This window comes from Schistocerca americana, chromosome 5 (assembly GCF_021461395.2).
Source record: "Schistocerca americana isolate TAMUIC-IGC-003095 chromosome 5, iqSchAmer2.1, whole genome shotgun sequence".
Classification (NCBI taxonomy): Eukaryota; Metazoa; Arthropoda; class Insecta; order Orthoptera; family Acrididae; genus Schistocerca; species Schistocerca americana.
The window spans coordinates 716,717,623-716,739,112 of record NC_060123.1 but is presented as its reverse complement, the minus strand read 5'-3'; the positions used below and the strand labels follow the sequence as shown (position 1 = coordinate 716,739,112).

The window sequence follows — 21,490 nt, the reverse complement described above, 5'->3', positions numbered from 1 at the left end:
CATGCGAAAAGTATATAGTAGTTTAGGTAGAATATATCCTAAGGACATTCCTGCTGACCAGTGGAAGAGTTGGTATAGAGAATGTTGCTGTAAGCTAGAAAGGAAGCAGTAGTTCGTCCTTATTGATTGGAAGTGCGTAAATAGGAGAACAAAAGGCTACATACGGTTAAAAGATTTCTAGTAAAAGGGTGGGGAGTGGAGTTCATTCAGTTGCTAGAGCAGGAGGTGATTTATGATCGGGGGTTTATCATGGACGGAATATCTTGGACGGTAGCTGCAATGGGTTTTAAGAAAGAACAAGTCCCATTGAAGGTGTTTTTATATTCGGATGGGAAGGATAGATTCATGACTCTCGGTGTAGGTGGATAACAGACTAGTGAGGCTGTAAGGAAACTTTTCAAATGGCATTTGACATGTTACGTTAATTAAAGTGGACATAGTTCCTGTCAGAAACCACAATGGTAGACGAGCTTATAAAAATACTTATGTGAAAAAGGCTTGCAAAAAAGGGCTAACGGCGTCTTTTCAAGTGGTAGTAAGAAATAAAGCCATGACCAGTAATAGTATTGTGTACCTTTCTTGTTTCTTTGTCTACAGTTGTTGTTTTGTGTAAATATTTGAAAATACAGGCAATTGCATTTCTCAACATAGAAATGAGTCCACTGCAGTGCACTTCAGCGTTTAAGAATTTTTACAACCTATAAGACTACTTTAAAATACAGGTTAAAACTGACGTCCTGCAATGTATAAAATGTTGTTGGTGAATATGTTTCCTGCTGGTAAATAAGCGACTGCTCGAAACAGATGTAGATGAATGGGTGGGAAGTGAAATAATACAGGTCGCAGGATTCTGGTGTATGAGCGGCGTCCAGTAAGTAACACAACACGTATTTTTCTCGGCCAGTTTCGGTTGAAAAGATGTGGAATTTGTTGTGGGACATGGTGGAATGTTGCCGCTTCAGCCCATATAGTTACACGAAGTTCGGATCGGTCACGGCACACCAAATAGCGTACAAAATATCGTCTGTGCATTCCAGGCAGACAGCTGTCGTCGAGTTATTTTCTTTTGACAAAATGTCAGAGCACCCAGATATTCATAGGCGCATGCAGACTGTCTACGGAGAACTGGCAGTGAACAAACGCATGTGAGTCGTCGGGCGAGTAGTCTGTCACTATTGCAATAAGATCGCGCAAATCTATCCGACCTCACGCGTGGCGGCCGGCCGTACACGGCTGTGACTCGTACAGTGTTGGAGCGTGAAGACGCCACCATTCGAGGTGACGGACGGATCACAGTCAGACACCTGGCTGCTCAACTGAACGTCTCTGTCGGTAGTTCCGAAACAGTTTGGGTGCACGAAGATGTGTGACCAGTGGGTTCCTCGGCGCCTGACAGGAGGTGGAACCACTGCGACGGTCTCCTGGGACTCTGGAGAGGTTAGTTATTCTGCCTGGTGACCTCCCTCACGGCGCAGCGATCAACTGTGAAGCGTACTGCGCTGCCCTCAGGAAACTGAAGAAACGACTGCAGCGTGTTCGTTGTCACAAAAATGCAAACCAACTTCTCCTTCTCTTCTCCCTGACGGCGCAAGGCCTGGTACAAGTGTGCGCACTCGAGGGGCGCCCGCGAAGCGTCCCTGCACTGTGCTTCCCCGTCCTCATCTGGGTGTGAGTGCTGGACGCACAGTTACTCGTACTTGGAGGGTTAGGTAGCAGGCCACTGGTTTATCGAGGGGACATGAAAGCAAGTGCTATAGCTGGTAGGAAGAGGAAGGAATGAAACAGAAATGAACAGCTGTTGTAACACTTCAGCAGAGACGCGGTAGTTGTGAAGGTTGGACGAGAGATGGGAACCAGTAGTACTCTGCTGTTTACGAGTATATGCGGAAGTTAAACGGAGGAGGGAACATGTGGTGAAATTGATCAAAAAGTGACATTTTCCGATTATTGTCTATTAATAATATTTGATCTCTCCTGAATAATTTGATGTGTCATTTGTCGATTAATTCCAGTCGGAAGTATAGTTGTTATTATTGCAAAGTTAATAGCGCAAGTGTAAAAAAAATTCCTCTCATTCTGCATTGACTTCCTTAGGTATCTATCTGCGGAGTTATTAAGTCTAGAACGCTGTGGTTTTCAGCTCTTTATTCGTTGTATTCACGTTCATGTTCGCGTTAAGCGGTTGGTTGCAGTGTGTAAACAGAAATGGAGGTATTGCACGTGCATTTTGTGGAGTTACTTTGTGGTTCTAGTTTTTTTTAGGTTTTGAATTGTAACTATAGTGCTTTGGTGTGTTATTACATGTTCTCAAATGGTTCAAATGCCTCTGAGCACTATGGGACTCAACTGCTGTGGTCATCAGTCCCCTAGAACTTAGAACTACTTAAACCTAACCAACCTAAGGACATCACACACATCCCTGCCCGAGGCAGGATTCGAACCTGCGACCGTAGCAGTCGCACGGTTCCGGACTGCGCGCCTAGAACCGCGAGACCACCGCGGCCGGCTTACATGTTCTCATACCCGTTTTGGATAGGGTTGTTTCAAGAAGCCACGTTGCCACGGAAATGAACATACATCTGAAGCACAGACACACGATAAGAAGAAGCCCCCTAGTTCTTCGAAGAGGAATGGCAATAAGACATCTGCTGCTGTGCTGACGTTGCTGCTAGTGGAGAAAACATTGACGTTGATTTGGTGGACCGTGTTCAAAAACGGATGGGAACATGCCTTCCACAATTGAAGCAGACAAAAGGAAAAGAGAAGTAATCAGATGGAAAGACTCTAAATGGCAAAGGAATACATTGATAACTCCAGCAATATTATGGAATGGCAATGAGAAAGAATACACACGATCTGCAAGGGATGAAAAGAGCAGTGTGGGCTACATACGTCCACAAATTATTCACTGATGATACACCTATACATGGTCTTTGCCCACCTGGTGCTGATTCGAGGTGCAAGTACCGCAAAGCTCAGGCAGCGCGTAGAGAGGGGCAGTCTAGCCACAAAGACAGCATACAATCTGCACTGATGGAAGCTATTAAACCAATATACGAGTATAGAGAGCTAGCTCATCCCGACGTTCTTTCCAAATGTCTCCATAGTCGAACGCAAAATCCAAATGAGTCTTTTTCATTATTGTCATTTGGATCCGCGTACCAAATCGTCTTTGTAGGAATGAAAACTCTATGAGTGTTAGCGACGCTGTGTTAACGTTTAATTATGGTAATTAGAGAAGAATTAGGTTACTAGAGCAACTTGGTACTACTGCAGGAGCCAACACACTGCAAGCGTTGCAGTGAATGGATCGACTTAGGATTACGAAAGCCTAGCGTGCAGTAGAAGAAATGACTAATGAAGGAAGAAGCAGGAACAAAAAGAAGCTTTTAGGTTTGCAGGATCATCAAGAGCAGGATCCAAATAATGCTGATTATGGACCTGGCTGTTTCTAGTTGACATCGAATGAAAACTTCATTTCCGGAAAATGAGTTTTTTTTAATATATTTGACCCATTAACTCAGGAACTATTACACATACGTATATCTGATTTTATACTATGTTACCTCTTAGTATACTGCTACTGCTGCTGCTGCTGCTGAACCACCAAAACATTTGCAGAAGGAAAAATGAATTTAAAAAATAATTGAACAAAATTTTTAAAATATTTGTCGGCATATTATGATTCTGGTTCAGCAACCAGAAAAGGAGTGAAACTATACTTTCCAAAAATTCCAGATCTCTGTCTGTCAAAGGTTCTGAGATAATGGTTCATCAATATTGCGAATTAGAAGGAACCTTTTCCTTTTTATGCACGCACGTGATAATGTCGCTCTCCCACATGCTCATGTCACAGCATGACGAAACCAGTGAGGTAGAAAAAGCATAAATAACCCGTGCTGCTTCAGATCGCTTTCAAATTTCGACGATTGGTTCTGAACGGTCAGTAGTGGTTGCAACCTGTACACGAGAGCAAATTTGCTGTCGCTCTGTACTCCAAAGTGGTGCGATTACGCTCAACGGCCATGCAACTCCACAACGAGCTTACAGTAGGGTACAACGATCCGAGAGTGTCAGCAGTGTCAAAGCTTGTCCAGAACATCTTCCTGCTGTTCGTCGCTCTGCTAACAGTCGTTTCTGACAGCGAAGTGTGAGGGCATCGACGCTCCAAGGAAAGGAGTGGCTTCATTGTCGCCCTTTACGCCACCCCCTAAGCGGCGGTTTGTCTGAAATGTTTTCATCGGCAGTCCATACTAAAAACGCACGACTTCAACGCTCGACGTCGCGGTTCTGGCCCCCATTGCAGAGACGTCAAAGGAAGGGGCTAAACGTGGGTAAGAGGGGCTGTGACGACCTTCTCGTCGTGTGGCTCCCCGGCGGTGGCGTTGGGCAGAATTCTGACGGACTCTGGTGGCGGTGCGGTGCCGTCGACCCGCCTCACCTGCCGTCGCTGTCTGAATCGTCGCCGAACCCTAGGGTGACGTCGAAGGGCGTCACGGTTTTCCACCATTACGGAGGAACGTTGTGGGCAGCTTTGAGCCCAGTTCCAGACCTAGGCGTCACAACGTGACGTTCCTCTTCATTGGAATTCAGGAATATTTACGTCGCCTTCTTAGGTGAAGGATTTTCGGAAAACCGTGTTTAATAATTCTACTTTAGTGGCACTGTCATCAGTGACTTCACCGTTGTTATCGTGCAGCGAACGTACTGATTGTTTCTTGGCACTGGTGTGCTTTATGTATGACCAGAATCTCTTTGGGTTTTCTGCCAGATTCCGAGACAGAATTCCGCTGTGGAAATTATTAAAAACATGTCGCATTGAAGCACGCGCTATATTTCGAACTTCTGCAAAACTTTGCCTATCTTGGGGATTTTGCGTTCTTTTAAATTGGGCATATTTTTTCCGTTGCTTGTGCAACAGTCATCTGACCCGTGTTCTGTACCATGGGGGATCAGTACCATCACTTATTAATTTATGTGGTATATATCTCTCAGTTGCCGTCGATACTACCTCTTTGAAATCATTCCACAACTTTTCTACACTTACATCATCAGATCGAAAGGAGTGGACACTGTCTCCTAAAAGGTTTTAAAAACATTTATATCAGCTTTTTTAAATAGAACTACTTTACTTTTCTTTTTTATGTTTGTGGGTGTTACGGTATTCAGCCTACCAGCAACTTCCTTATGCCCGCTAATCCCGGTATCCTTCATGATACTCCCTATTTGTGCAGGATTCTTTGTTGTAAGAGGTCAAGTATGCTTCCACAACCACTTACGCTTCGAGTGGGCTCATGAAGTAATGGTTCAACTAACTTTCTGAGAAACCATTCAGTACACTCTCGGATGTCGTTTTATGCTTGCAGCCCGGTTTAAACGTATAATTTTTCCAGAATATCCACGGTACATTGAAGTCACCATCGACTATGAGTGGGGTACCTATTTAAAATGACACTCAAGTTTTCTTTGAACTGTTCAGCAACTGTATCTTCTGAGTCGGGAGTTCGGTAAAACGATCAAATTAATAGTTTAGTCCGATTGTCAGGTATAACCTCTACCCATACCACTATTTCGCAGGAACTATCTACTTCAATTTCACTACAAGGTAAACTACTTCTGACAGCAATAAATTCTCCACCACTAATTGTATTTAATCTATCCTTTCTGTTAGATCGTTCGAAAAAATTTCGGCTCAACTTATTTCCGGCTTCACCCAGCCTTCTGTACTCATAACTATTTGAGTTTCAGTGCTTTCTATTAGGGCTTCGAGCTCTGGTTCTTTCCCAACACAGCTACGACAATTTACAACTACAATACCGATCGTTTCTACGACTACCTTACTGTGTTTTACCTGCCCCCTTTTAGGTGGACGCCCTTTCTGTGGTTTCCTGACACCCTCTAACCTAAAAAAAACGCCCAGTCCCTTCCAGACAGCCCCCGCTACCCGTGTAGCCGCTTCCTATGTGTAGTGGACTCCTGAGCTATTAAGCGGAACCTGGAAACCCACCACGCGATGGGGCAGGTCAAGGACACAGTCTGTTCTATCGACGATGCTGCAGACGGTGAGCTCCGCTTTAATCTCTCAAGCAAGATGGTCTTTACCATTTCCACTATCCGCCCGAAACCAGAGAGAATCTGCTCCGATCCTAAGCGACACACGTCATGAGCCACCACCTGCAGTTGGCTGTACCCTGTATTCCTCGTCGCATCTGGAACCCCCCCTTTCCACATCCGCAATGACTCCCCTCGGAATGCACACGGAGTGCGCACTGGCTTCGTTCCCCTTCTCGGCAGCCACGTTCCAAAGGGGCCCCATTACGCGCCTAACGTCGGAGCTCCCAACTAGTGTTACTAATGCTAGTACCGACGCAAATACTGTGCTGCAGGTACAGGGAGCGTGCTTGGCAGCTGGCGGTGCTCTTCCGGGACCGGCCGCGGCCGCCTCTGGAGGAGGCAATCTACTGGCTGGAGTACGTGCTGAGGCACCGGGGGGCGCCGCACCTGCGGTCCGCCGCGCTGGACCTGTCCTGGCACCAGCACCTGCTGCTGGACGTCGCCGCCCTCGTGGTGGGGGCGGCGGCCGCCGCGCTCGGCCTGCTCTGCCTGCTCCTGACGAAGGCTGCCTCCCTCCTGCCGAGGGCCTCCACGGGCGCACCCAAGCAGAAGGCCAGCTGACTCACAAGCAGCGCGCTACTCCGACTCTCCACCTTCCTGTCGCAACTTAGAGCTTCACATTTGGTGGTGCACTTAGTCACTAGGTCATCCTATCACATGTATTATACAGACTTCACGGTAGTATAGCGCAGAATAGATACATACCTAATGGAATAAGTAAATCAAACATAAATGTGTACATAATGTAGACATTGTTTTCTTAAGAGTATTCCAGAATGACTTTTCCCCAAATCGAATAACGCAGCAGACATCGAAATGTTTCATTATCAGAGCACATGACCAATTTCCTCTCTGTATTCCCCCCCCCTCCCCTAATCTTAGTCCAGTCAGAGGTTCTGCTCATCAGCTGCTGACCTGTCATCGATGGAACCTTAAATCCCAATTCCATTCCTTCCTCTGAGAAAGACTGCCTCACTATATTTTATATATCGTATAAATAGAAAACGACTTCGAGAATACGCATACCTTAGAGTGTTCTGGTGGCTGTATCTATGATAGCTTCGAAGCCACAGGGTATTGCCTTAACAGACAACTAACTAGACATCATTCCTCAGGTTGCGTATTTCCACTTCTGTATGTAACGAAATAATAAGCAACCACTTGTATAAGGGTGGATATAGTACTGTACTGTTCTTGTTAGATAGTGAACCGTCACTTCACTTCATTGTCATAAATAAATATTGTACGAATAAAAATTGTATTGCGCACATTTATAATTAACCCTTTTCACAACAATGTATGCCATATCTCGAGAGAAGACAGTATAGAACTGTACGACTCATTCTTATTAAACTTTGTGCACGGATTTCTTCATAAGGTGTTACGACAATCCGATTAAAAGCAATTATTTTCATCGCAGTTAAAGACCACTTGCTGTTAATCCACACTGTTAATTTCATTTCAGAAGCAGAGAACGCAGTAGAAAAGTTCCTCGCGAACATTGTAACAACGAATATGATATCTCTCTACTATACTGATTTAATTGCTGTTGGTACAGTTTCACGTTAAATGATTTATCGACCTAGAAAAAGGGTTCGACAATGTAAAATGGTACAAGATGTTCGAAATTCTCAGACAAAAGGTACAATCTATAATATGCTATACGTAACATAAAAACAGAGCAAAGAACTGTAATGGAAGGCTAAAAACAAAATGTTCCCATTAGAAAAGGTATAAGAAATGGAGGTAGGTTTTCCTTTACTGTTGAATCTATACATCGAAGAAGAAACGACAGAAATAAAAGAAAGGTTCATGAGTGGGATGGAAATCCATGGTGAAAGCCTGTCTATCACGAGGCAGACTGATAACATTGCTACCCTCAGTGAGAGTGACAAAGAATGGCAGGCTCTGTTGAATGGAACGAGCACTCTAACGACCACACAACACAATCTGAGAGTAAACCGAAGAATGACAAACGTAATGAAGAGTAACAGAAACGAGATTAGCATTAAATTTATGAAAACTGGAAACCACAAATAGACGAAACTAAGGAAATCTGCACGTGACAAATGAGAGATGAGACAGGCGAAGAGGGCATTTGTAAAAAAGAAATCTAATGGTAATAAACATCAGCCTTGAGGAAGAAATTTCTGAGAATGTGTGTTTGCAGCACAGTGTTGTATAACACTGAATTATACGCTACGGTAAAATCGTGAAAGAAAACAATCGAAGCGTTTGTGATGTGGTGTTACAGAAGCACGTTCAGAATTATGTGGTCTGATGAGATAAGAAATGACGAGATTCTCTCCAGAAATGGTGAGAAGAAAACCTTGACCAGAAGCAAGTACAATATGAAAGAAGATGCGTTAAAGACTTCATCAAATGACCTTCACGTTTCTCAGAGAAGCTGTTATTGTTGACAGCTTCAGTCTGAGGACTGGCTTGATGCAGTTGCCCACGTTACTCTACCCCGTGCGAGCCTCCCTTTATTGCTCTCCACCTCCGAATAATTACTGTAACACATATCCCTTAGAATCTGCTTACTGCATTCATCTCTTGGCCTTATTCTGCTGTTTTTTCTCCCCACACTTCCCTCCAATACTAACCTGACGATCCCTTGATGTCTCAGAAAGCATACTATCAACCGATTACTTCTTTTAGTCAAGTTGTGGGACAAATTTCTCTCCTCCTTAATTTTTTCAAAACCTATCTTCAGCATTCTTCTTCAGCACCACAATTCTATAGCTTCTGTTCCATTCTTGTCTAAACTACTTATCGTCCACATTCCATTTCCATGCAAGGCTACACTCGAGGCAAAAATCTTCAGAAAGGACTTACTAACACTTAAGCCTACGAGGGCGAGCTGAAAACTGATACCTCCGATTTTTTTGTGAAAAGTTGTAAAGCTTTTTAAATAAAACAAATGTTATTAACGTGGCAATGGACGTATTTCTCCAAACTGGAAACCAGTTTGTTGATATTGTCTCTGTAGAATGTTTGAGTTTGTTGATGAAGCCACAACCCCACATCTGCTTGCAGCGCTTCATCTCTGAGAAAGTGAAGTCCTCGAAGGTGTTCTTCAAGTTTTGAAACAGCTGGAAATCGGATGAGGCCAGTCGAGACTGTTTGGAGGATGATCGATGACAGTGAAGCCGAGGTGTCGGACTGACGAAGACGTCATACCGCTCATGTGTTCTCTGGCATTCCCATGCTGATTCATGCGTGGACGAACTCTTCGAATTCTAAACTCGACTGCAGTACTCTGTTTCTCACGCACCGACTAAGTTACGTTAGACACTAGTATTGTAACAAGGCCGGTCCCATTCCAAAATACCGTTATCCATGATGGCGGCCATGACGTCAGAGTCATTATGAACTGTTTTCATAACACCGTCACCATTCCAAAGCATCGTTAGTCGACAACAACAAGGTCGCACGCAGTGTATCCGGCACGTGTCGCCTCTCTAGTCTTTATTACCGCCACCAGAGTAATCTGTCATCAAGTCAGCTGATGGTTTTGTGGGGTGGTGGAAATGGCTGTATCCAATACGATCCCTTAATTCAGTCACATGTTCGACTTCTACCAACAGGATTCAACTATCCTATGACCTCATTGTAGGAGATATATAGGTTAAGTTGCGGGACCTCAGTCGTGGTCACTCAGTCAGCGGGAGACTAAGAAGAACAATCATGAAGCACCAGTCGACCTCCAGTGCAGTCACTCAGAACAGGATCAAACGGAAAAGTAAGTATCATATTTCACATTATTCTATCTCGTTCATTATCCTTATTATTTAATGTTTTCACTTATTTGCTAATATCTAATCATTCATCTTCTTTTTTCAACAGAGTCAAACGCAACCATGCTTAGCTCCGCAGACGTGTCCGAACCTGCATCATCATTAGCTTCATTAACCATCTCATCCGGACCTACACCAGCGACAGCCGACTCATTTGATCCAGTAGCGACCACGTGGGATCCTGTAGCCCACCTAGCTCACATGTTGGAGCAGGACAAGGAGTTGCTGCTCTCCGTCCCACTCAGCAACTTGTGTGATGATGAAGACGCTCGATCTGCTCACCACACAACGAATTCAACCACTGGTGGTGTTAAAGATCAACTAAATGGTGGTCAGTACTGGATGCCTACATATAACTCATCACAATCGAACACTCCCGTGATAGTGCAACCACCGAGTTTAGATACTGTAAATAAAAAGAATACGTCTAGTGCGGCTACGCTATTCATCATGACATATAATTTAACCTCCAGTGGTTCCAAACGTGTGAACATTGCTATAGACGTCCATCATGTCTGGGGGATCCAAGCTATAATGGAGATTGAAAATATTTCCAAAAGTGTTAAAGTCCCGATTTCCGAGTTCGACTGGGCCGGGATCTGTCACGCAGGGCGCTACATCAATCAACAAATGACCACCGAATATGATCCAACTCATCCCCCACCAGAAATTCGTCTTGCCGATGTCACACTTTCCATTACTACTGTATATGATGACTGCGCCTTATGCATTAAATCAGGTGTCGACAGCGTCTATCTAAGGCATCCGTCAGTTATCAAATTATTCAACCTAGACTCCTCTATACGGTTTGCTCTCGAGAGACTGAATCGTTGGGTTCCTAGCATAGAGGCAGCATATAGTGATGTTAAAAACTCTCTACGTGTTAATAATATACATATTGACGATTCTGAGCAGCATCTTCGTTCGCATATGGCCATTAAAACTACAAACATCCAATTGAAATGCGTGTGTCAAAAAACAGAGTACTCAGAGTCACCTATCGGATTGCGTGAGATACGTGCAGAATTTATTGCCAACCAAAGAGAATTATTTGGTATATATTGTACAGGTTCTAAGAAGAAACGTGCAGATTATGATAACACCTCAGAAATAGTACATCCAATGTATGATTTTTAAATAAATAATTTATATTTAATCTTATCTCCTGTTTCTCTTTTATTTCAGACCACCACTCCTATTATAATCAAATTGATCCAATAATTTTTTAATTCTACTCAAATTATGACCATCTTACTCTTCATACATGTGTTCCTCGTGTAGGCAGTATAGCTCAATCGGTTAATTGATCGAACTATACTGGCTACACACAAATATTGTTATTATCCTCTCAGTTATATTTTCTATATATGTCAAGTACTTGTTTGTACATGGCTCATTTACTATCATGGCTGGCTGGGTGAAGCACCCTCACCACCAGGACTTTGTTGTCGGTGACTGGTCATGTGAAGATTCAAGTGAAGAGCAGAAGAAGAAGAAGAACAAGAAAAACGGAATTCTCCTTCCCGATAATATAAGAGCAATTATTGTAGGCCCATCCAACTGCGGCAAGACTAATGTCCTCATGACTCTGCTAACTCATGTGCAAGGTGTCCGATTTGAACATGTCTGTCTATTCTCAAAAACACTCTTTCAACCCAAGTATCAGTTATTGCATGAGATATTTCGAGGTGTAGATGGCGTTACATACACAACATTCAGTGAAAGCTCTGATATCCCCCCACCTGAAGAAACAAAACCAAACACAGTACTCATATTTGACGATGTTGCAGTAGAAAACCAAGACCAAATTCGCAAATATTTCTCTTTCGGTCGCCATATGGGTGCTGACGTATTTTATCTAAGTCAAACATATTCCAGAATCCCCAAACAACTTGTTAGGGATAACGCAAACCTCATTATAGCCTTCAAGCAAGACAATCTTAATTTAAGACACATTTACCAAGCACATGTGGGGACGGATATGTCGTTCAATGATTTCTTAAAGATATGTGCAGACTGTTGGAACCATTCACAGTATGGGTTTCTTGTTATTGATAAAACAAGAAAACTGTATGATGGTAGATACAGAAGAAACTTTCAAGAATTTTTGCATATATAACAAGGTAATAGACGTTAGCACATCAGTCTACGTCATACCATGGACAAATTCGCGCGTATGTCCACCTCTCAACCTGAGATGATTGGTGTACACAGACAGAACATTCGCTTGTACATGGATGCGAAAATTCAAGCTATGGCTCTTAAAGTTGCAAGTATGCGCAGGGAACTAGAGACCTATTACTAAACCCTTCTGAGAATGGTGAATGAGTTAAATGAGCTAGTTAATCAAGTCAGTAAGAAAGTAACCGACTTAACTGAAAAGGTCGATCATATTCAGGGAAAAATAGATGTAGACCTGATTGTTGTCGATAAGGGCGATCGTGATCATACTAAGAAGCTGAAGAAAATGAATGCATATATAAAGCCTCATGTCGCAGAGACGTCTGATTAGTATACGTTGAGATGTCGACGACCAAACAGAAAGTCATTCAAGCCCGTAAAGCAGTCCGAGAGAAATTACGGTTGCTTAGGTTAGGGTATATTGATCGTCAGCAAACACTAAGAGAGACCTTTAAGCCCGTTACTGAGTCTCTCCAACAGCTCTCACCAAAAACAAAAACGACCCAAAACGACAGTCAAGCCATTGATGAATTCATTATTAGTCACGCACCAGGCCAGATAGATAGAACATTCGGCGTTAGCCCGGGAAGACCATACATGTTGGGCACGCATCCCATAACTGCAACAGAAGAGAAAATACAAATAGCTGATAGACAGTTTGACCGAACACCAGGCTTAATGAATCTTATTTTCCTAAGACCAACTAAAAAACCTATAAATTATTCAGTTAGTGATAAGGACACGTACCGTCAAATACTACACATGACTGGTGTACACAAGATCACCAAAAGCCTAACCAACAGGAAGTATAAAACCATTATAAAACCAATACTTGAAGACCAAGACAACAACAACGGTGCCAGCAGCGGAGATGGTATTGACATTGGTCTTAAGACAGTGAACAATCGAGTCCCTCAGTATATATATTATGACGACCCCAACGAACTAATAGATCGACTACGTCTGCTCATGGCATCAGCTGCTGCAGGTAATACAGCTCATTCGAATGAAGTTATCTCCATAATCTCTGAGCTTCGAGAGAGAGGTATCATCGAATAAGTATGGAGACCATAGTTCGAGAACTACACAAACCAGCACGCAAAACATACCCGCGCAGGCATGTCATGATTAAAGGGATGGATGACTTGTGGCAAGCTGATCTTGTAGATATGCGACAATATTCACACGAGAATAATGGCTTCAAATACATTTTAATTGTTATTGATACATACTCCAAATTTGCATGGGCAGTACCAGTCAAGACAAAAACCGGACCAAATGTCGCTGATGCTTTTGAACGCTTGCTACAGATAGGAACCAATCGATGCCCAGACAATCTCCAAACCGATCATGGTGGTGAGTTCTACAATAGGTACTTCAAGACAGTGATGCAGCGGTATGGAATACATCACTACTCGACATTCACTCACCTGAAGGCAAGTATCGTAGAGCGCTTGAACAGAACAATAAAAGGCAGAATGTGGATGCGGTTTAACCTTCGTGGCTCATACAAATGGACAGATATCCTCCCAGAAATAATTGCTCAATATAATAGAACCAAACATAGCACAATAAAAATGCGACCAATTGATGTTCGTGATAACACACTCATGGATACGGTATACTTTCACATTAAGATACTGGATCCACGCAAACAGAAATTTAATGTAGGTGATTTGGTGCGTATCTCAAAACACAAGACCGCATTTGAGAAATCATACCTACCGAACTGGTCAACTGAGATATTTACAGTTTCAAATGTGCAGCGAACGAATCCTAGAACTTATTTATTGAAAGACAGTAAAGGTGAAGAAATTGCAGGCTCCTTCTACACTGAGGAGATGCAGAAGAGCTCACAACCAGATCTTTTTCTCGTGGAGAGAGTCATAAGACGACTTGGAAATAAAGCCCTAGTCAAATGGCTTGGTTTTCCTGCTACACAAAACAGTTGGATTGATGCCAGGGATTTGCTATATAATGAACATTCATCGTCCACAACCACCACAGTAGCCTGACATGCGCGATCGAGGGCACATTAGAGGAGGCGGTGGTGTCCTGGACAAACTACCTTTGGAATTACACATCCCGGGGTATAACTACTGCGGACCTGGGACAAAGCTTCAGAAACGCTTGGCGCGATGTGATAAGGGAGTGAATCTGCTTGACGAAGTGTGCATGGAACACGACATTGCATACGAAGCAAATAAAGATCTACCAAGTCGTCACATTGCAGATAGGATTTTAGCTGATAAAGCTAAGGCGATACGGAAAAGAAAAGATATTGGTATAGGTCAACGCATCGCGGCATTCGCAGTTGATAAAACCATGCGCGGAAAAATCAAGTTAGGATTAGGAGTGGTGAATTTCAAGCGCGTTATGAACGCTGCACGTCGCGCACTAAACATGAAGAACAAGAAGGGTTGTTTGAAGAAATGTATCCTGACAGCGATGTATGCAGCTAAAAACGCAATGAAGGACAAAGAATCACCGACGAGAAGATCCGTTAAAGCACCTCGCATTCTATCAATACCCAAGACATCCGGCGGTTTTATTCCTTTTCTCATCCCAGCCCTCTCCGCGCTCTCAGCGGTAGGTTCGCTCGCCGGTGGGGCTGCAGCTATCGCTCGAACAGTCAAGAATGCGCAAAACTCGCAAATCCAGTTAGAAGAGGCGAGAAGACATAGCCGCATGATGGAAGCAGCAGTCATTGGAAAAGGCCTATACTTGAATCCGTACAAGAAGGGTCTTGGTCTATTCATAAATTAAAAAAAAGCCCAATAGGAGTCCTACCAGATCGACCACTCACAAATACAGACCTTCTTAAGTTTGTTAGACATAAATTCAAGATACCAAGATTCCGTGGTGTGTTTATGAGGGATACATTACCTAAGACTATGTGGAAAACTGGTGAATGCGGTATTGTGAATTTAGATGTTGTCGGAGGTCCTGGCACCAACTGGGTGGCGTACGTTGTGAAAGACGCTGGGGTAGTCTACTATTTCGACTCCTTTGGTGACCTGCAACCACCCGAAGAATTACAGCAATACTTCACTCACAGAAGACATGTGCTATACAATTATCAACGGTATCAGGACTTTAATACATACCTCTGCGGGCATCTTTGCATCATCTTTCTCTTGACGTTCACAAAGAAGAAGAAGAAGAACAAGAACTAACGTATATAAGCAGGATGTTTAAACCTTCATTCATCAGTTGACGTTCAGATGCAATGTCGTACACTTTGACGTTGAAAGGACGGTCATCTGCATTGCGTGCAAATTACTTCCCACCAATTGATTTGAGTGCAGGTCAATGGAGTGTTGCATTGATTGGACTGGAGACGTACAACAGCATCCCGAATATCACCAACACTAACAATAAACTGCATCTCGATATTAATGGTGAAAAAGATATTCTTGAAATATAATCTGGTGCATACGATGTTGACGATTTAAACGAACTCTTAAAACAGTCTAGAAAAGGTATTGAACTACGTGCAAACATCAATACACTTAAATCTGAAATAAGGACTCTAAATGCAACGATTGACTTTAGCCAGAAACATTCAATAGGACCCCTGCTTGGATTCACAAAAGAGCAGATTTTGAAGAAAGATCCAACTAAATTTTACAAGTCCAATCAGTCTGTGGATATACTCCCAGTCAGCACAATACGTGTCGAGTGTAACATTGCTACGAATTCCTATCTCAACGATACTCTCATTCACACTATTTACGGATTCTTCCCCTCAGTTGCAGCGGGGTATAAGATTGTTGAGACACCTGCCAATGCAATATACCTTCCAGTGACTGCTCAGACATTGGGCTATTTGGAGCTGCGTATTGTGGATCAGATAATAAACTTGTCGACTTTCGCGGTGAGGAAATCATTATACGATTACATCTAAAACAAGATGGGCTTGCGGTATAAAACAAGTGCACGCAATACACAGCGCGCCACTTCGCTACTGAACAGCAAACTGATAACACCTGTGAACTACGAATTTCTTAAATCAGTTGGTCTCAAACCATGCAATGACGTCATCACTCAATATAACCAATCCAGTAGAGTATGATGACAGAATTATACGTCAAGAATACTTCTCTCATAAATCTTACGCTTCAACCACGTTTAACAAGAATGATGAAATCAGGATTGTCATACAGCACCAGGACACACTCACTCTTCCGTGCAAGAGTTTCATATATCTCGAAGGGTCATTCAAGAAAACTGATGGCACCGATGCAGTGGGGTCCAAGCTGACACGCAACTCATTGGCATTCCTCTTCCAAGAGATTCGCTATGAACTGAATGGTTCTGAGATTGATCGTACACGCAATGTTGGTCTAACATCGACCCTTAAAACATACGTCTCGGCATCACCAGCAGATCTGCACAGTTTAGAAAATGCTGGATGGTTCATAGACGATGCGGAGGGTAGAACACCCCAGGAGTACAAGCGATTTACTGCATGCATACCTCTAAAAATACTTATGGGATATTTTGAGGATATGAGACAGATTATTATGAACGCTAAACAGGAACTTATTCTCGTGCGGAGTGCGACAGACAATAACTCGTACATTCAAGGAGCTCAAGAAGAGAATAGGATCACAATCAACAAACTAATATGGAAAATGCCTCACGTCAGTGTATCCGACGAGGAACGATTGAAGCTTTTGAAAGTGTTGAATTCAGGTACATTTCTGTCACTGACCTTCCGCTCATGGGAGATCTTTGAGTATCCAGTGTTACCGACCGCGAGCAGACAAACATGGGCTATTAAGACCTCCAGTCATATCGAGACACCCAGATTCATTATACTTGCGTTTCAGACTGATAGAAGAGCAAATACATCAAACGATTCCACCGTGTTCGATAACTGCAAGTTAACTAACGCCAAAGTCTACCTCAATTCAGAATTCTACCCATATGACAATCTACATCTGCAATGGAATGAAAATGTATACAGCCTCGCGTATGACATGTATGCAAGGTTTCGTCCTTCTTACTATGAAATTGCTGAAGGAGAGGGAGGGGGGTGTCTACTGAGTCCTCGTAAGTTCAAAGAGCTTTCACCGATCATTGTAATAGACTGCTCTAAACAGAATGAGATAATTAAGTCTGGACCTATAGACGTTCGAATTGAATTTGAATCATCGACAAATTTCCCAGAACACACCGCTGCATATGCATTAGTCCTACACGACGAAATAATCAATTACTCTCCGCTCACAGGTGTTGTGCAACGAGCTGTATAAATGAAAATATGCTGTCCTGTGCATTGATCATTTGACGATGGCAACTCAGCCTGTGAAGATCATTGCAGATGTTCAAGGATTCCATGATGGAGAGCGAAGACAGTTCGTATTTAAACAAGTTGCTTTTGTGGCCTACACACAAGACGCAGGAATAATTGAAACCTTCTCCGCAAATATTCGATCACCAAGACCGTTCACGCAAGTGAAATTTTGTAAAACACGGACCAGTGCATTGTGGTTAACTAATTTTTATCATGGAATTCACTGGAATGATCCCGGCGTACCCTATAAAGATGTGGTGATCGCACTTAAATTATTCGATCACAAGGACACCATCGTTTACGTGAAGGGAAAGGACAAAACCTCCTGGATGCGTCAAATATTTAAATTTGCATCTATTCAAGACCTTGAATGGTACGGATGTCCATCCATCCATCGACTGAAGAACGATTACCAAAAAAGTGCTTTTGTATCTGCATATGAGAATGTAAAATTACTTTTCACTTTTATTAGAAATAAATAATAATTTATAAGATTGAGTGTTTTTTCTTTCTATGACATCCAACGTCCCTAGTATTGTAAGTTTATTCTTTTTATATTGTACATGAAGGGAACTGTCCGAGAGAGACACATACCCCGGCCTTTGACGTGGAATGAGCCTACTGTCATAGTTAGGCGCGGATGCGTCAGATGCCGATCTCGCGGCCTCCGTCGAAATCGACAGACACGCGCAGCCGCTGACGCTTGGTAGGGGGTTGCACCAGTTGCCGGCCTCGCGGCCGCTGTGGAAAGCGATGCGTCAGATTACGATCTCTAAAGTATCTGTTGACGTAGGACTGTAAGAGATAGCGCTGCAGTGGGCTGTGTGTGTTCGTGACAACTAGCAGAAGTCCGGCACTTGTGATTAAAAGCAGGAAACCTTATAACTTTATGGAGTGCGATGTGGCTGTATGTACGTATTCTGCATACACACATAAATAAATTTATAATATTTTTAATAAAAAGAATAGTCATTATTAGGGTATCAAATAATAACAACATTTTTTTAGAAGGAAATAACTGCGTTTATTATTGAATTCAGAATTTAACATTTTTCACATTATATATAAATATGAGTTTACAGATATAAGATTGGTTTTTAACCAAAAATCTGAAATTCCACATCTTTTTAGATAATTTTTTTTTACAATTTTAGATAATTAAGAAATATATATAAGCATTCTCTTCAGATAAATTATATATATAATTTTAAAGCTAATGCAGAGGTACTACCCTATCTTACAAAGTAACTAATATTGCTAATGAAGTTCCACCAGAAAAACAAAACACTTTTAATTAATACAACCTATTTGTTTCAAGTCAATGGCTCTAAACATTTTCGAAAAGAACAACAACAAATTGAATATATATTTTTTTCCAAGTAAGTCGATTTAAAGATTTTCAACTACAAGAACAAGGTGAACATATATATTTTTCTTTAAAGTGGACGTCTAGAAACATTTTCCGCTAGAACAAGCAATTGAACATATAGAAAGAATTTAATTAGTGGAACTCATACACATCTGTCACTAAGAAAAGCATTTTTGAGTTTCTGAAACGTATCTTGACAGTCCACAAAAAAGGTACGTTTTTGCGACGCAAGGGACGCATTGGAGCCGCGATCTGAGCGGCATTAGGTATGACGCGAATGTGGTACTTCATCCTGTCCAGTAGTGACTGCAGTGTAGAAACATTCCGAGGAACAGGCAGGTCACGGGTTGCAAGCAAATGAGATTGGAGGGGGTGCACACCCTGACTGTGTATCAAAAATGGCTCTGAGCACTATGAGACTTAACTTCTGAGGTCATCAGTCCCCTAGAACTTAGAACTACTTAAACCTAACTAACCTAAGGACATCACACACATCCATGCCCGAGGCAGGATTCGAACCTGCGACTGTAGCGGTCGCGCGGTTCCAGACTGAAGCGCCCATAACCGCTCGGACACAACGGCCGGCCTGACTGTGTATCACATGACCTAAGTACTGTAATTCAGTTTGAAAAAAGTCACACTTTTCGAGACGACACTTGAGTCCTGCTTCTGACAACTCTCGAAAAAGAGTACGCAAATTGACAATGTGTTCCTCTGGCGTACGACCTGAGAGACAATATCGTCAAGGTACTTTAGCGGTCAGCTGTTCTAAGTAACGTCGGAAAAAATAGCGGGTACGGAGGCAGTGCCGAAGGGCAAACGCAAATACTTGAACAGTCCTAAGTGAGTATTTACTACAAACACTTTCCGTGAATCTTCATCCAATGCAATTTGCAAATAGGCAACATGTAAATCTATCTTAGAAAAATAACGTCCTGCACCAAGCCTCTCCATGAGTTCCTTACAGGGAGGTAATGGATAAGTGTCAACTACTGTCTCTGGCTTTATTGTTGACTTGAAGTCAACACAAATTCGAATGCGGCCAGAAGGCTTAGGCAACAAAACAAGACGACTTACCCATTGACTATCTTGAATGGGAGCAATTACACCATTATCTTGCAATTATTTCAATTCACTGGCTAATTTGTCTCTTAAAGCAATTGGAACGGGGTGGGACCGGAAAAACTTAGGCAGTACATTGTCTTTTAGTGTAACATGCGCTACCAAGTTATTAGCTTTTCCCATGCCTTCTAAAAGTAGTTCAGGTAATTCTTTGAGAAAACTAGCAACACTGTCTTTTGATTAAAAGCAGTCACTGCAAGTACATTGTCTTGGATACTAAGTCTAAACAAATCAAATGTATTTAAACCGAATATGTTCTCACTGTCTCTTGATTTCAACACAGTAAAATTCACTGTCGTAGTGTGAGATTTGTAAGTGGCTGGCAAAATACACTGTCCAAGCACTGGAATTTCCTGACTTTTGTAAGCAGTGAGGTGCTTGCTAGTTTCAGAAAGACGTGGTGAGCGAAACTGTTTGTACGTGGCACAATTGAGCAAAGTTACTGAGGCACCTCCGTCTAACGGAAAGTTCACATGACGGCCTGAAATTTGTAATGAGACAATTAGGACATCGTTTCACAGCACTAGAGAGAGAAGGCGGCAAACCGTTATCTTACTTTTGTCACAACCTGTTGTAGGTTATGAAAACACAGCGATCACTGCATGTGCATAAGCTTGTCTTTTCTGGGAGCGGGCCGGCCACTGTGGCCCAGCGGTTTTAGGCGCTTCAGTCGGGAACCGCGCTGTTGCTACGGTCGCAGGTTCGAATTCTGCCTAGGGCATGGATGTGTGTGATGTCCTTAGGTTAGTTAGGTTTAAGTAGTTCTAAGTCTAGGGGACTGATGACCTCGGATGTTAAGTCCCATAGTGCTTAAGGCCATTTTTTTCTGGGAGCGGGCAAAATTGGCGCTTTTGTGTCGTTGCAAACAAGATGACTGGACTTGACCTTTCTTTCCACACGTATAACACGTTGCGTTACGTGATAGGCAGTCCTCTCTTTTATGGCGAATCTACATCTAGGACGAGACTTCACTAAATTCACAGGCCTGTTTAGATGTCTACGTGGCTATCTGTGCGGCTACGTACGCACTCGTTGCTGTGGCTGTTTGGAGCTGTCGCCAACAAGGGGCGACTCGACCCAACAAATCGGGGCCCGATCAAACTTATCAGCCGCTACGGCACCCGAGTCATATTGCTCTACGTTTTTTTTCTTTATTCAAATTATTATAATTATACATATTAACCCACTATCTAAGTGCATTAGTGGGTCCTAATTTTATACTTTACATTTCTGCAGCTACTTTTATTCCTTCACCGCTACAGGGATCTCAAATCTACTGTTACTCAATTTCTACATATGACTAAGTGCTGGTTACTTTTTATCTTTTTCTGAACTTTGTTCTTATTAAATTACAGCTACCTTTATCCTACTAAACTACACTACCTGCAGCGTTACAGGTGTGCCAGTAATGTACAAACCTGGTTATTGTTTGCCTTCTCCCCCGAGCTAACCCCAGTGCGCTTGCCCCTGGCACTGGGCTGGCAGATGACGTAGTTTCGCTGCGGTCCTATGCTAAAATTTCATCCTTTCTTTCTACAACTAACCTATTTCTAATATCTATCGTCATAGTTGGTGCGTGTCTTAATCAGTGGGTGGTGAACA

The 21,490-nt window shown here is 42.7% G+C and overlaps 1 protein-coding gene across 2 annotated transcripts in view; it reads left to right on the top strand.

Moving 5' to 3' along the window:
* LOC124615688 (UDP-glycosyltransferase UGT5-like) overlaps positions 1-6,864 on the top strand; it is a 162,296-nt gene extending 155,432 nt beyond the window's left edge. For both annotated transcript variants that reach the window (XM_047143721.1, XM_047143720.1), the window contains one exon: positions 6,387-6,864. In XM_047143721.1, the coding sequence (XP_046999677.1) occupies positions 6,387-6,675 (289 nt within the window). In that variant the 3' untranslated portion in view covers positions 6,676-6,864. The remainder of the gene's footprint in view (positions 1-6,386) is intronic.
* Positions 6,865-21,490: the final 14,626 nt, after the last annotated feature.